Source organism: Ranitomeya variabilis, chromosome 5, assembly GCF_051348905.1.
Source record: "Ranitomeya variabilis isolate aRanVar5 chromosome 5, aRanVar5.hap1, whole genome shotgun sequence".
In the NCBI taxonomy this organism is placed as follows: Eukaryota; Metazoa; Chordata; class Amphibia; order Anura; family Dendrobatidae; genus Ranitomeya; species Ranitomeya variabilis.
Window position 1 is genome coordinate 687,311,203 of NC_135236.1, and position 16,553 is coordinate 687,327,755.

Below are 16,553 nucleotides of genomic sequence, written 5' to 3' on the forward strand. Positions count from 1 at the left end.
TTATATGATGAACCAAATTCTGTGGATCAAGCGGAGAAGACCTTGTTGGTCCTGTCTCAGGGTCAAGAAGCGGCAGAATTGTATTGTCAGAAATTTAGAAAATGGTCTGTGTTGACTAAATGGAATGATGATGCTTTGGCGGCAAACTTCAGAAAGGGTCTTTCTGAATCCGTTAAAGATGTTATGGTGGGGTTTCCCACGCCTTTCGGTCTGAGTGATTCTATGTCTCTGGCCATTCAGATTGATCGGCGCTTGCGGGAGCGCAGAACTGTGCGCACTGTGGCGTCGTCCTTAGAGCAGATGCCTGAGTCAATGCAGTGTGATAGGATTCTGTCTAGAACGGAACAACAAGGATTCAGACGTCAGAATAGGTTGTGTTTTTATTGTGGCGATGCTTCTCATGTCATTTCAGTCTGCCCTAGGCGTACAAAGAGGATCGCTAGTTCATTTACCATCAGTACTGTACAACCTAAATTTTTATCATCTGGGTCCTTGATCTGCTCATTATCATCATTTTCTGTCATGGCGTTTGTGGATTCAGGCGCCGCCTTGATTAATGGACTTTGAGTTTGCCAGGCGTTGCGGTTTTCCCTTGCAGCCTTTGCAGAACCCTATTCCTTTGAGGGGCATTGATGCTACACCTTTGGCTAAAAATAAGCCCCAGTTCTGGACACAGGTGACCATGTGCATGGTGCCAGCCCATCAGGAAGATTGTCGATTTCTGGTGTTGCATAATTTACATGATGCTATCGTGCTGGGTTTTCCGTGGTTGCAGGCACATAATCCTGTGTTGGATTGGAAGTCTATGTCTGTGACTAGTTGGGGATGTCAGGGGGTTCATAATGATGTTCCTGTGATGTCAATCTCCTCTTTTTCCACTTCTGAAATTCCAGAGTTTTTGTCTGATTTTCAGGATGTATTCGATGAGCCCAAGTCCAGTTCCCTTCCACCGCATAGGGACTGTGATTGTGCGATTGACTTGATTCCAGGCTGTAAGTTTCCTAAGGGCCGACTTTTCAACCTGTCTGTGCCTGAACATACCGCTATGCGGAGTTATATTAAGGAGTCTTTGGAGAAAGGACATATTCTGCCATCTTCTTCGCCGTTGGGAGCAGGTTTTTTTTTGTTGCTAAGAAGGATGGCTCCTTGAGACCCTGTATTGATTATCGCCTCTTGAATAAGATCACGGTCAAGTTTTAGTACCTTTTACCTCTGCTTTCCGATTTGTTTGCTAGGATTAAGGGGGCTAGTGGGTTTACTAAGATTGACCTTCGGGGGGCATATAATCTTGTTCGTATTAAGTAGGGTGACGAATGGAAAACTGCGTTTAATACGCCCGAAGGCCATTTTGAATTCCTTGTGATGCCATTCGGGCTCTCTAATGCTCCTTCTGTTTTTCAGTCCTTCATGCACGATATCTTCCGGACTTATCTTGATAAATTCATGATTGTATATTTGGATGACATTTTAATTTTTTCCGATGATTGGGAGTCTCATGTGAAACAGGTCAGGATGGTATTTCAGATCCTTCGTGATAATGCTTTGTTTGTGAAGGGGTCTAAGTGTCTCTTTGGAGTGCAGAAGGTTTCTTTTTTGGGCTTTATTTTTTCTCCCTCATCTATAGAGATGGATCCGGTTAAGGTTCAGGCCATTCATGATTGGATCCAGCCCACATCCGTGAAGAGCCTTTAGAAATTTTTGGGCTTTGCTAATTTTTATCGCCGTTTCATTGCTAACTTCTCCAGTGTGGTTAAACCCTTGACCGATTTGACGAAGAAAGGCGCTCATGTGACGAATTGGTCCTCTGCGGCTGTCTCTGCCTTTCAGGAGCTTAAACGCCGATTTACTTCTGCCCCGGTGTTGCGTCAACCAGATGTTTCTCTTCCGTTTCAGGTTGAGGTTGACGCTTCTGAGATTGGGGCAGGGGCCGTTTTGTCTCAGAGGGATCCTGTTGGTTCCTTGATGAAACCGTGTGCCTTCTTTTCCCATAAATTTTCGCCCGCTGAACGCAATTATGATGTCGGCAATCGTGAGTTGTTGGCTATGAAGTGGGCGTTTGAGGAGTGGCGACATTGGCTCGAGGGAGCTAAGCACCGTATTGTGGTCTTGACCGATCATAAAAATCTGATTTACCTCGAGTCTGCCAGGCGGCTGAATCCTAGACAAGCTCGATGGTCCTTGTTTTTTTCCCGTTTTGATTTCGTGGTCTCGTATCTTCCGGGTTCTAAGAATATTAAGGCTGATGCCCTCTCTAGGAGTTTTTTGCCTGATTCTCCTGAAGTCCTTGAACCGGTCGGCATTCTGAAAGAAGGGGTGGTCCTTCCTGCCATTTCCCCTGATTTACGACGGGTTCTTCAGGAATTTCAGGCTGACAAACCTGACCGCTGTCCAGTGGGGAAACTGTTTGTTCCTGATAGATGGACTAGTAGAGTGATTTCTGAGGTTCATTGTTCTGTGTTGGCTGGCCATCCTGGTATTTTTGGTACCAGAGATTTGGTTGGTAGGTCCTTTTGGTGGCCTTCTTTGTCACGTGATGTGCGTTCTTTTGTGCAGTCCTGTGGGACTTGTGCGCGGGCCAAGCCTTGTTGTTCCCGTGCTAGTGGGTTGCTTTTGCCTTTGCCGGTCCCTGAAAGGCCCTGGACGCATATTTCTATGGATTTTATTTCTGATCTTCCGGTTTCCCAGAAGATGTCTGTCATCTGGGTTGTTTTTGACCGGTTCTCTAAGATGGTCCATTTGGTGCATTTGCCTAAATTGCCTTCCTCTTCTGATTTGGTTCCGTTGTTTTTTCAGCATGTGGTTCGTTTACATGGTATTCTGGAGAATATTGTGTCCGACAGAGGGTCCCAGTTTGTTTCTCGGTTTTGGCGAGCCTTTTGTGCTAAGCTGGGCATTGATTTGTCTTTTTCTTCCGCATTTCATCCTCAGACAAATGGCCAGACCGAGCGAACTAATCAGACTTTAGAAACTTATCTGAGATGCTTTGTGTCTGCTGATCAGGATGATTGGGTGGCTTTCTTGCCATTGGCCGAGTTTGCCCTTAATAATCGGGCTAGTTCGGCTACCTTGATTTCGCCCTTCTTTTGTAATTTTCGTTTTCATCCTCGTTTTTCTTCGGGGCAGGTTGAGCCGTCTGACTGTCCTGGTGTGGATTCTGTGCTTGACAGGTTGCAACAGATTTGGGCTCATGTGGTGGACAATTTGGTATTGTCTCAGGAGGAGGCTCAACGTTTTGCTAACCGTCGTCGGTGTGTTGGTTCCCGGCTTTGGGTTGGGGATCGGGTCTGGTTGTCTTCCCGTCATGTTTCTATGAAGGTTTCTTCCCCTAAGTTGAAGCCTCGCTTTATTGGTCCTTATAGGATTTCTGAGATTATTAATCCGGTGTCTTTTCGATTGGCCCTTCCGGCTTCTTTTGCTATCCATAATGTTTTCCATACATCTTTATTGCGGAAATATGTGGTGCCCGTTGTTCCCTCTGTTGATCCTCCGGCCCCTGTGTTGGTTGATGGGGAGTTGGAGTATGTGGTTGAGAAGATTTTGGATTCTCGCTTTTCGAGGCGGAGGCTTCAGTACCTTGTTAAATGGAAGGGTTATGGCCAGGAGGATAATTCTTGGGTTTTTGCCTCTGATGTCCATGCTGCTGATTTGGTCCGTGCATTTCATCTGGCTTGTCCTGATCGGCCTGGGGGCTCTGGTGAGGGTTCGGTGACCCCTCTTCAAGGGGGGGGTACTGTTGTGAATTCTGCTCTTGGGTTCCCTCCGGTGGTTGTTGGTAGTAATGCAGTTGTCCCTGGGTTGCAATCCTGGGCAGGTGTCCCTGCTGATTGCAGCTCTGACTGGGATATTTAGGTGTGGAGGATTCATTAGCCCTTGCCAGTTGTCCATTGTTCTTGGAGGTTTTGCATCTCTGTCTGGTTCCTCCTGCCTTGCTGCCAAATCAGCAAAGATAAGTGTCTGGTTTTGTTTCTACAGCACACATGCTGTGTGCTTTACAATTCAGTACTATTCAATGTTTTTTCTTGTCCAGCTTAGACTGTGTTTGGATATTTCAGTCAAGTTGGATTCTCAGAAGATGCAGATATACATTCCATGTCTTTAGTTAGATGGTGGAATTTTTGTATTATCTGCTGTGGATATTTTTAGGGTTTTAATACTGACTGCTTAGTATTCTGTCCTATCCTTTCCTATTTAGCTAGCGTGGCCTCTTTTGCTAAATCCTGATTTCTGCCTGCGTGTGTCTTTCCTCTAATACTCACAGTCAATATTTGTTGGGGGCTGCCTATCCTTTGGGGTTCTGCTCTGAGGCAAGATAGAATTCCCATTTCCATCTATAGGGGTATTTAGTCCTCCGGCTGTGTCGAGGTGTCTAGGATGTGTTAGGTACACCCCATGGCTACTTCTAGTTGCGGTGACAGTTTAGGGTTTGCGGTCAGTACAGGTTCCACCTACTCCTGAGAAAGTCTCATGCGGCTCCAAGGTCACCGGATCATAACACCCTCCTATTAGGGCCTTTCTTTAATATGTCCTCCACGTGTGATGTGCCCCTTCTATGATGCGGACCCCTTCTGTGATGAGGCCCATCCTGTGATGTGGCCTCCCTCATGTCTTTGCGGCCCCCTCCGTGGTGCGGCCACCTCCTGTGATGAGGTCCCTACTGTAATGCAGCCCTTCTTGTGATGTGGCCCCCTCTTGTGACGCGGACCTTCCTGTGATGCGACCCCCTTCTGTGATAGTGTCCTTGTGATGCGGCCTCCTCCTGTGATGTGGCCCGTCCTGTGATGTTATGAGGCCTCCCTCCTGTGATGCGGACCCCCTCCTGTAATGCGATCCCCTCCTGTGATGCGACCCCCTCCTGTCATGCGGCCCCTCCTGTCATGCGGACTCCCTCCTGTGATGTGGCCCCTCCTGTGATGCGATCCCCTCCTGTGATGCGGACCCCCTCCTGTGATGCAGACCCCCTCCTTTGATGCGGCTCCTCCTGTGATGCGACCCCCTCTTGTGATGCGACCCCCTCCTGTCATGCAGACCCTCCTGTGATGTGGCCCCTCCTGTGATGCGATCCCCTCCTGTGATGTGGACCCCCTCCTGTGATGCAGACCCCCTCCTGTGATGCGGACCCTCCTGTGATGTGCTCAGTATGAATAGGAAGCAGCAGCTTTATGTGCTGACACTTTTCTGTCCCTATGAAATTAGGATCCTCCTGAATTCAGAGCCACATGGCCGATGTCTCAGATATGAATATTGGTTAGTAGTGACAGGTGTAGGCTCTACAGATATGGAGACATATTTTCGGCATGGTGGCACAGTGCGGAGTGTAGAACACTTGCATTGCTCTGCGGTCTGCACATTAGCCCAGAATTAATATTGGCCGGGTGATAACGTTTTATATGTCATGTCTCATCTAGGAACTTAAAATCATGATAGAAATATGAAGTTAATATCTCCCGACTGGGACCTCCAGGGGGGCAGATATCCTTAACATTGGGGATCTCATCGTTTGGCACCTGAGCCCCATCTCATTTTCCGGCCCCCATCTGAGGTCCCCGGGGCAGGTCAGTGGGAGTGGCTGGTAAAAGTTGGTTCTGGCCTAGACCCTATGATCGGTGATGGGAGATACAGCTGCTGTAAGGACTGCGCCGTTTTCTAATTAGAGCGCCCCCGTCCTGCAGATCTGCGCCATTCCTGTGACATCAGGTCTAGTACCTTTCTTGTGTTTCTCCCAGTTATTTATGCACCTGTACACACTGTGTTGTGTCGTCCCCGCTGTAATATCTCTCGTGTATTTATCAGCGCGGCCGAATTGTGGGATTAATGATACAAAATGTAACAGCTTCACTCCTCTTACTCTATAAACCGCACCCTGAAGTCTCGTGAGGCCCCACGTTACCAGTAACAGGCGTCCAACGGGCCTGTGATAAACGATCGGTGGCAGCTAGATTTTCTGTGGTTATTGTGGAGACTGGCGGTGACTGTACCGGGGTATATATATACACGTGTATGTGTGTATATATATATATATATATATATATATATATATATATATATATATATATATATATAATATATATATATATATATATATATATATATATACTCGTGTGCTGGGATGGGAGGTGTATATACTGTACAGTCACTGGGCAGCACCCAAAAAGCTGAGAGCAGATTGCCGCCTCGTCCATCAATCGTCAGCCAAGTGTGTGACTGTACTGATGATTGGTGGCAGCGGTGACTGTACCGGAGTATATATATATATATATATATATATATATATACCCATGTGCTGGAATCGGAGGTGTATATACTATACGGTCACTGTGCAGCACACAATAATGTGACCAGTGAGAGCAGCCGTGGCCCCGTCAATCAATCATCAGACAAGTGTGTTACTGTACTGATGATTGATGGCAGCAGTGGGATCAGGAGTGCCGATCCCTGATAGATTGGTGGCAGCGTTGTGATCAGTAGTGCTGCTCCCTAACGATTGATGGCAGCGGTGTGATCAGTAGTGCCGGTCCCTGATGATTGGCAGCAGTGTGATCAGTATTGCCGGTCCCTGATGATTGGTGGCAGCGGTGTGATCAGTATTGCCGGTCCCTGATGATTGGTGGCAGCGGTGTGATCAGTAGTGCCGGTCCCTGATGATTGGTGGCAGCGGTGTGATCAGTAGTGCCGGTCCCTGATGATTGGTGGCAGCGGTGTGATCAGTAGTGCCGGTCCCTGATGATTGGTGGCAGCGGTGTGATCAGTATTGCCGGTCCCTGATGATTGGTGGCAGCGGTGTGATCAGTAGTGCCGGTCCCTGATGATTGGTGGCAGCGGTGTGATCAGTAGTGCCGGTCCCTGATGATTGGTGGCAGCGGTGTGATCAGTAGTGCTGCTCCCTAACGATTGATGGCAGCGGTGTGATCAGTAGTGCCGGTCCCTGATGATTGGCAGCAGTGTGATCAGTATTGCCGGTCCCTGATGATTGGTGGCAGCGGTGTGATCAGTAGTGCCGGTCCCTGATGATTGGTGGCAGCGGTGTGATCAGTAGTGCCGGTCCCTGATGATTGACAGCAGTGTGATCAGTATTTCCGGTCCCTGATGATTGGTGGCAGCGGTGTGATCAGTAGTGCCGGTCCCTGATGATTGGTGGCAGCGGTGTGATCAGTAGTGCCGGTCCCTGATGATTGGTGGCAGCGGTGTGATCAGTATTGCCGGTCCCTGATGATTGGTGGCAGCGGTGTGATCAGTAGTGCCGGTCCCTGATGATTGGTGGCAGTGGTGTGATCAGTAGTGCCGGTCCCTGATGATTGGTGGCAGCGGTGTGATCAGTAGTGCTGCTCCCTAACGATTGATGGCAGCGGTGTGATCAGTAGTGCCGGTCCCTGATGATTGGCAGCAGTGTGATCAGTATTGCCGGTCCCTGATGATTGGTGGCAGCGGTGTGATTAGTAGTGCCGGTCCCTGATGATTGGTGGCAGCGGTGTGATCAGTAGTGCCGGTCCCTGATGATTGACAGCAGTGTGATCAGTATTTCCGGTCCCTGATGATTGGTGGCAGCGGTGTGATCAGTAGTGCCGGTCCCTGATGATTGGTGGCAGCGGTGTGATCAGTAGTGCCGGTCCCTGATGATTGGTGGCAGCGGTGTGATCAGTATTGCCGGTCCCTGATGATTGGTGGCAGCGGTGTGATCAGTAGTGCCGGTCCCTGATGATTGGTGGCAGCGGTGTGATCAGTAGTGCCGGTCCCTGATGATTGGTGGCAGCGGTGTGATCAGTAGTGCCGGTCCCTGATGATTGGTGGCAGTGGTGGGACATCTCCCTGAACGTTATAGAGGAGTTGTATAAGGCTATGAATGAATGGCTATGCGCGGAGGAGAAGCATTAGATAAGTATTAGCGCCCCCTCTACCTCTGGCCATGGTCAGCAGTTCCCCCGGCTCCTGGGGAACCTTCTGGTCTCTCAGCTCCTCCAGGATGAACCTGGACTGCTCGGACGGGGTGCTCGAGTTCTTCCGGGGCTCAGATTTCGGCTGCTCCTTTGGTAGAAACCAGAAAGGGATGGTGGCGAGGACGCTGATGACTCCGGCGATCAGGTAACCGAGCCACCAGGCCCCGATCCACTGCTGGTCCTGAGGGGTGATGGTCACTGCACCTGGACAGAGACATGGCAGATCCAAGACAAGATGTCAGTCCCTCTCTCCTCCCCGCCGTCCGAGGCTCAGCGGTTCTGGGGGAGCACCAGGTCGGCTACCTCAGACACCAAATTCTTTGGGGGCTCAAAATGTCTCATCCTTCCGTCCTTCACATACACTCTGAAGTGATCTATGCGACTCTGGATCGTATCATCTTGTCACCATGCACTAACAGTAGTTGTCCTCCCTGCACTGCCTATGCAGAGCGAAGCAGCTGTAATGACATTTATTTCTGCCTCTTTGCTTTGCATAGATAGTGACACGGATGGCAGAGACCTTAGGATGGTAACGTGAGTGCAGCAGCTGATGACGAGCATCGTTCCACTATATATTCAGGGGGTGTTACATACTGAATACAGCTCCTTGAATAAGTCTTCACACCCCGTGAACTTTTCCACATTTTTTTTCATGTTACAACCACAAAGTTCTATGTATTTCATTGGGATTTTCAGTGACACAAAGTAACAATTATTATTGACGAGTAAAGGAAATGATACGGGGTGTACTAATTATTGTACAAATATAAATCTGAACATTGTGCTGTGCATTAGTATTCAGTCCCCTGTAGTAAGTACTTTATGGGACCCCCTTTCTCTGCAATCACTGCTGCAGCCTTTTGGGGTCTGTCTCTCCCAGGTTTTCCTCCATGATTGTCCTGTATTTAGCTACATCTATCGACCCATCACCTCTGACCAGCTTCCCTGCCACTGCTGAAGAAAAGCCTCCCCACAGCATGATGCTGCCACCACCATGTGTGACGGTGGGGATGGTGTTTTCAGGGTGATGTGCAGTGTTAGTTTTCCTCCACCCATAGCACTTTGTATTTATCCCAAATGTTCTCCTTTGGCCTCCTCTGAGCAGAGCCCCTTCCCCCACATATTCGTTCTGTCCCCTAAATGGGACTTCTTGTGGCTTCCACAATGTCTTTCTTCTTGCTCGTCTTCCATAAAGGACAGATTTGTGTATGCAAAGGAGATCACAAAGATCTCACCGCTGACACAGTTCACAAAGAGATCGCACCACTGCCACCAGCTGTCATCACACAATTGATTGATGAGTGATGGACGAGGCTATGGCTGCTGCTATTACTATTATTGTGCGCTGCCCAGTGACCGTATAGTATACACACCTCCGATCCCAGCACATGGGCATGTACAGTGCCTTGCGAAAGTATTCGGCCCCCTGGAACTTTTCAGCCTTTTCCCACATATCAGGCTTCAAACATAAAGATACCAAATGTAAATTTTTGGTGAAGAATCAACAAGTGGAACACAATTGTGAAGTTGAGCGAAATTTATTGGTTATTTTACATTTTTGTGGAAATTCAATAACTGAAAAGTGGGGCATGCAATATTATTCGTCCCCTGTAACTTAATACTTTGTTGCGCCCCTTTTGCTGCGATTACAAGTCTCTTGGGGTCTGTCTCTATCAGTTTTGTACATCGAGAGACTGAAATTCTTGCCCATTCTTCCTTGGCAAACAGCTCGAGATCAGTGAGGTTTGATGGAGATCGTTTGTGATCAGCAGTTTTCAGCTCTTTCCACAGATTCTCCATTGGATTGAGGTCTGGACTGTGACTTGGCCATTCTAACACCTGGATACGTTTATTTGTGAACCATTCCATTGTAGATTTTGCTTTATGTTTGGGATCATTGTCTTGTTGGAAGACAAATCTCTGTCCCAGTCTCAGGTCTTTTGCAGACTCCAACAGGTTTTCTTCAAGAATGGTCCTGTATTTGGCTCCATCCATCTTCCCATCAATTTTAACCATCTTCCCTGTCCCTGCTGAAGAAAAGGAGGCCCAAACCATGATGCTGCCACCACCATGTTTGACAGTGGGGATGGTGTGTTCAGGGTGATGAGCTGTGTTGCCTTTACGCCAAACATATCGTTTGGCATTGTTGCCAAAATGTTTGATTTTTGGTTTCATCTGACCAGAGCACCTTCTTCCACATGTTTGGTGTCTCCCAGGTGGCTTGTTGTTTATGGATATCTTTGAGAAATGGCTTTCTTCTTGCCACTCTTCCATAAAGGCCAGATTTGTGCAGTGTACGACTAATTGTTGTCCTATGGACAGACTGTTCCACCTCAGCTGTAGATCTCTGCAGTTCCTCCAGAGTGATCATGGGCCTCTTGGCTGCATCTCTGATCAGTCTTCTCCTTGTTTGAGATGATAGTTTAGAGGGACGGCCGGGTCTTGGTAGATTTGCAGTGGTATGATGCTCCTTCCATTTCAATATGATCCTTGCACAGTGCTCCTTGGGATGTTTAAAGTTTTGGAAATCATTTTGTATCCAAATCCGGCTTTAAACTTCTCCACAACAGTATCACGGACCTGCCTGTTGTGTTCCTTGGTCTTCATGATGCTCTCTGTGCTTCACACAGAACCCTGAGACTATCACAGAGCAGGTGCCTTTATACGGAGACTTGATTACACACAGGTGGATTATATTTATCATCATTAGGCATTTAGGACAACATTGGATCACTCAGAGATCCACAATGAACTTCTGCACTGAAAGTAAAGGGGCCGAATAATATTGCACGCCCCACTTTTCAGTTTTTGAATTTCCACAAAAATGTAAAATAACCAATAAATTTCGTTCAACTTCACAATTGTGTTCCACTTGTTGATTCTTCACCAAAAATTTACATTTGGTATTTTTGTGTTTGAAGCATGATATGTGGGAAAAGGTTGAAAAGTTCCAGGGGGCCGAATACTTTCGCAAGGCACTGTATATACTCCGGTACAGTCACCACTGCCACCAATCATCAGTACAGTCACATGCTTGGCTGAGGATTGATAGACGGGGCCGTGGCTGCTCTCAGGTTATTGAGTGGTGCCCAGTGACCGTATAGTATATACACCTCCAATCCCAGCACACGGGTATATATATATACTCCGGTACAGTCACTGCCAGTCACCGCCTGTTACTGGCAACGTGGAGCCTAACGAGGCTTCAGGGTGCGGTTTATAGAGTAAGAGGAATTAAGCTGTTACATTTCTATCATTAATCCCACAATTCAGCTGTGCTGATAAATACACAAGAGACGTTACAGAGGGGACGATGCAACACAGTGTGTACAGGCGCATAAATAACAGGGACTTATTTCCATCAGGTGGCGCTATAGAGTTCAAGTCCTCTTTTTCTCTGAAGAGACAATTTGCATATTAAATTTCCCAGAGGGGCATTGCACGGCGATTAAGCCTCCCTACCTTGACAAGCCAGCTGGTATGTCACTCTCCACAAAGAGAAACCTTACCCCTTAGACCCCAGTCCAGAGCCTCTCATCTAGCCAAATCAGTTCTCATGCTTTGCACTGACGAGGGCCAACAGCCTGAAACACCGTGTCTGTAAATTGAGATTTGGCTCTTAAGCTAAGTCATATTGCTCGACTCGTTAAAGGGTTGATTGTGCCTTGTAGGATCGCTACTTCCAATAGGTGGTGCTATAGAGTTCAAGTCCTCTTTTTTCTGAAGAGGAAATTTGCATATTAAATAACAGGGAGAAATACAAGAAAGGTACTAGACCTGATGTCACAGGAATGGCGCAGGAGGGGGGCGCTCCAATTAGGAAAGTCCTTACAGCAGCTGTATCTCCCAGCACTGATCATAGGGTCCAGGCCAGAACCAGCTTTTACCAGGTACCAGCCGCTCCCACCGACCTCCCCCGGTGACCTCAGATGGGGGCCGGTAAATGAGATGTGGGCTCAGGTGCCAAAAATTCTGAGATCCCCAGTGTTATGGATATCTGCCCCCCTGGAGGTCCCAGGCGGGAGATATTAACTCCATATTTCTATCATGATTTTAGCTTTCTATAACAGACATGACATATACAACGTTATCACCCGGCTGATATTAATTCTGGGCTAATGTGCAGACCGCAGAGCAATGCAAGTTGTCATGAAATATGACGTAAGCTTCAATGTGCCGTGACTCATACTGAGCTCTGCTACATCCTTTGGGTTCGCAAATGAGATGCCAGCTCAGCACATACACTTTCCTCCCCCCATTAGGTTTGCTGATCTAAACACACAGCTGCATGGCCCCTCAGTCTGCCTGTGTAAAACTAAACCACTCATCCCCCCTACCTCTAGAATGTGTGTGAGAGTCCACTTCTTCTTGTCCCCTGCTATACAGCTCTGTAACCTGAGACCCCAGTGTGCCACAGAGCAACTTGAGAAAACTGGTTAAAGGTGGTTCCTTAAAAGCACGTTTTCTTGGTTCTTGCAAACTTACATATAATGGCACCGATTATTGATATAGGTGTGAAATTTACATTTTTGGCACCTGCATCGGTAGAGCTACCCTCCCGTGCGTTTTCATAGCTCAGTGCCTAGCAGAACCTGAGAAACACATTACTGCTTACCCGAGTCTCATAGCCAAGTCATGGTTGGACTTAAAGGAACGGCAATCTCATGCTCGGGAGAATGATAGTTTGGGCGTCCTTCTAAGAGTTTCCCACACTGAGTTATGGCCGATGTAATGTTTTTCATAATTTCCAGAAGGGATTGCATGTCATAGCTCCACACACTCTGTGAGGTCATGAAGCACAGGGTATAACATTGACCAGTTGAGATGGGAGGGAGTCTTTTGCCCAGGAAGTCAGCTAACAGAAGCTCTACAATCTGCTCTGTTGCATTGGGATGTGTCACCCTTCCCCCCCACCACATGGCCTGGCATTGTCTGAGACGACTGTGTTTTTTCACCTTTAATCCCTATTATATTGTAATTGTCTGTACATACTATAATTGTCTCATCTCGTAATATAGTTTTATATACTTTTTGTAAACACTGCCTAATCTTTTAGAGTGAAAGCTATAATATTTACTATTGTCGTTTTCATTGCTATAAATGTACATTAAGTCCTCCAACGTAAGCCATTGCTCCTGATCAGGTTAGCTATTAATCATAGTAATAGGAGCTGTTGGCAGTGGAGCGTACTGAGCTTGTGAAGCTGGCAGTGACGGAAAGTGGTTTATAAGTGTATTGCTCGGCTGCAGCTGGGAATAGTTATATCACCCTCACGGCAGCGTGCCCAATAGACAGTACACGACCAGGCAGCCTTTCTGGCGACTAATTATCCTAGGTGCAGTTCCTTGTCTGACCTGAGTGTAAGGGGGCGCCAGAGAGCTGCCAGTTCCAAACTGGAACTGGGAAGTGAGCTATAAATAAATCTCTGAAGAACTGGGGCAAGTAAACACCCCGGTTCATGACGCAAGTGAATGGGCTGGACTTGGCTCTGCGCCACCATGCCAAAAATATGTCTCCATATCTATAGAGCCTACACCTGTCACTACTAACCAATATTCATATCTAGTACGTGGCCCCACAGTCTGGGACATCGGCCATGTGGCCCTGAAGTCAGGAAGATCCTAATTACACAGGGACAGAAAAGTGTCAGCACATAAAGCTGCTGCTTCCTATTCATACTGAGCACATCACAGGAGGGTCCGCATCACAGAAGGGGGTCCGCATCACAGGAGGGAGTCCGCATCACAGGAGGGAGTCCGCATCCCAGGAGGGAGTCCGCATCCCAGGAGGGGGTCCGCATCACAGGAGGGAGTCCGCATCACAGGAGGGAGTCCGCATCACAGGAGGGAGTCCGCATCACAGGAGGAGCCGCATCACAGGAGGGAGTCCGCATCACAGGAGGGGGTCCGCATCACAGGAGGGGGTCCGCATCCCAGGAGGGAGTCCGCATCCCAGGAGGGGGTCCGCATCACAGGAGGGGGTCCGCATCACAGGAGGGGGTCCGCATCACAGGAGGGGGTCCGCATCACAGGAGGGGGTCCGCATCACAGGAGGGAGTCCGCATCACAGGAGGGAGTCCGCATCACAGGAGCGGGGTCCGCATCACAGGAGGGAGTCCGCATCACAGGAGGGAGTCCGCATCACAGGAGCGGGGTCCGCATCACAGGAGGGAGTCCGCATCACAGGAAGGAGTCCGCATCACAGGAGCGGGGTCCACATCACAGGAGAAGCCACATCACAGGAGGAGCCGCATCACAGGAGGGAGTCCGCATCACATCACAGGAGGGGGTCCGCATCACAGGAGCGGGGTCCGCATCACAGGAGGGAGTCCGCATCACAGGAGGGAGTCCGCATCACAGGAGGGAGTCTGCATCAAAGGAGGGAGTCCGCATCACAGGAGGGAGTCCGCATCACAGGAGGGGGTCCGCATCCCAGGAGGGAGTCCGCATCCCAGGAGGGGGTCCGCATCACAGGAGGGGGTCCGCATCACAGGAGGGGGTCCGCATCACAGGAGGGAGTCCGCATCACAGGAGCGGGGTCCGCATCACAGGAGGGAGTCCGCATCACAGGAGGGAGTCCGCATCACAGGAGGGAGTCCGCATCACAGGAGCGGGGTCCGCATCACAGGAGGGAGTCCGCATCACAGGAGGGAGTCCGCATCACAGGAGCGGGGTCCGCATCACAGGAGGGAGTCCGCATAACAGGAGGGAGTCCGCATCACAGGAGGGAGTCCGCATCACAGGAGCGGCGTCCGCATCACAGGAGCGGCGTCCGCATCACAGGAGGGAGTCCGCATCACAGGAGGGAGTCCGCATCACAGGAGGGAGTCCGCATCACAGGAGGGGGTCCGCATCACAGGAGGGGCCACATCACAGGAGGAGACGCATCACAGGAGGGGGTCCGCATCACAGGAGGGGGTCCGCATCCCAGGAGGGAGTCCGCATCACAGGAGGGGGTCTGCATCACAGGAGGGAGTCCGCATCACAGGAGGGAGTCCGCATCACAGGAGGGGGTCCGCATCCCAGGAGGGAGTCCGCATCCCAGGAGGGGGTCCGCATCACAGGAGGGGGTCCGCATCCCAGGAGGGGGTCCGCATCACAGGAGGGAGTCCGCATCACAGGAGGGAGTCCGCATCACAGGAGCGGGGTCCGCATCACAGGAGGGAGTCCGCATCACAGGAGGGAGTCCGCATCACAGGAGGGAGTCCGCATCACAGGAGCGGGGTCCGCATCACAGGAGGGAGTCCGCATCACAGGAGCGGGGTCCACATCACAGGAGAAGCCACATCACAGGAGGAGCCGCATCACAGGAGGGAGTCCGCATCACATCACAGGAGGGGGTCCGCATCACAGGAGCGGGGTCCGCATCACAGGAGGGAGTCCGCATCACAGGAGGGAGTCCGCATCACAGGAGGGAGTCTGCATCACAGGAGGGAGTCCGCATCACAGGAGGGAGTCCGCATCACAGGAGGGGGTCCGCATCCCAGGAGGGAGTCCGCATCCCAGGAGGGGGTCCGCATCACAGGAGGGGGTCCGCATCACAGGAGGGGGTCCGCATCACAGGAGGGAGTCCGCATCACAGGAGGGAGTCCGCATCACAGGAGGGAGTCCGCATCACAGGAGCGGGGTCCGCATCACAGGAGGGAGTCCGCATCACAGGAGGGAGTCCGCATCACAGGAGCGGGGTCCGCATCACAGGAGGGAGTCCGCATAACAGGAGAGAGTCCGCATCACAGGAGGGAGTCCGCATCACAGGAGCGGCGTCCGCATCACAGGAGCGGCGTCCGCATCACAGGAGGGAGTCCGCATCACAGGAGGGAGTCCGCATCACAGGAGGGGGTCCGCATCACAGGAGGGGCCACATCACAGGAGGAGACGCATCACAGGAGGGGGTCCGCATCACAGGAGGGGGTCCGCATCACAGGAGGGAGTCCGCATCACAGGAGGGGGTCTGCATCACAGGAGGGAGTCCGCATCACAGGAGGGGGTCCGCATCACAGGAGGGGCCACATCACAGGAGAAGCCACATCACAGGAGGAGCCGCATCACAGGAGGGAGTCCGCATCACATCACAGGAGGGGGTCCGCATCACAGGAGCGGGGTCCGCATCACAGGAGGGAGTCCGCATCACAGGAGGGAGTCCGCATCACAGGAGGGAGTCCGCATCACAGGAGGGGGTCCGCATCCCAGGAGGGGCCACATCACAGGAGGAGACGCATCACAGGAGGGGGTCCGCATCACAGGAGGGGGTCCGCATCCCAGGAGGCAGTCCGCATCACAGGAGGGGGTCCGCATCCCAGGAGGGGCCACATCCCAGGAGGAGACGCATCACAGGAGGAGCCGCATCACAGGAGAAGCATCACAGAAGGGGGTCCACATCACAGGAAAGAGTCTGCATCACAGGAGGGGAAGCATCACAGGAGGAGGCCACATGACAGGAGGGAGCTGCATGACGGGGGGCCGCATCACAGTGGGAAGGACAAATGGGAGGAAAAGATTGTCAGGTCTTCTCCCCACTGCCCTGATTACAATTCATAGTGCATGTTTCTGTGCTCGATATCAGGATGACCAGTGAAGTACACGACTAGTAGTTCTCCTGTGGACAGATTCTCCCCCTGTGGAT

General features: G+C 50.5%; 1 protein-coding gene across 1 annotated transcript in view; it reads right to left on the reverse strand.

The window, feature by feature from the left end:
* Nucleotides 1–16,553, reverse strand: part of SLCO1C1 (solute carrier organic anion transporter family member 1C1) — a 124,029-nt gene that overhangs the window by 76,930 nt on the left and 30,546 nt on the right. Inside the window, exon 8 of the mRNA XM_077267237.1 lies at nt 7,893–8,135. Coding sequence (XP_077123352.1) covers nt 7,893–8,135 — 243 coding nt within the window. The remainder of the gene's footprint in view (nt 1–7,892; nt 8,136–16,553) is intronic.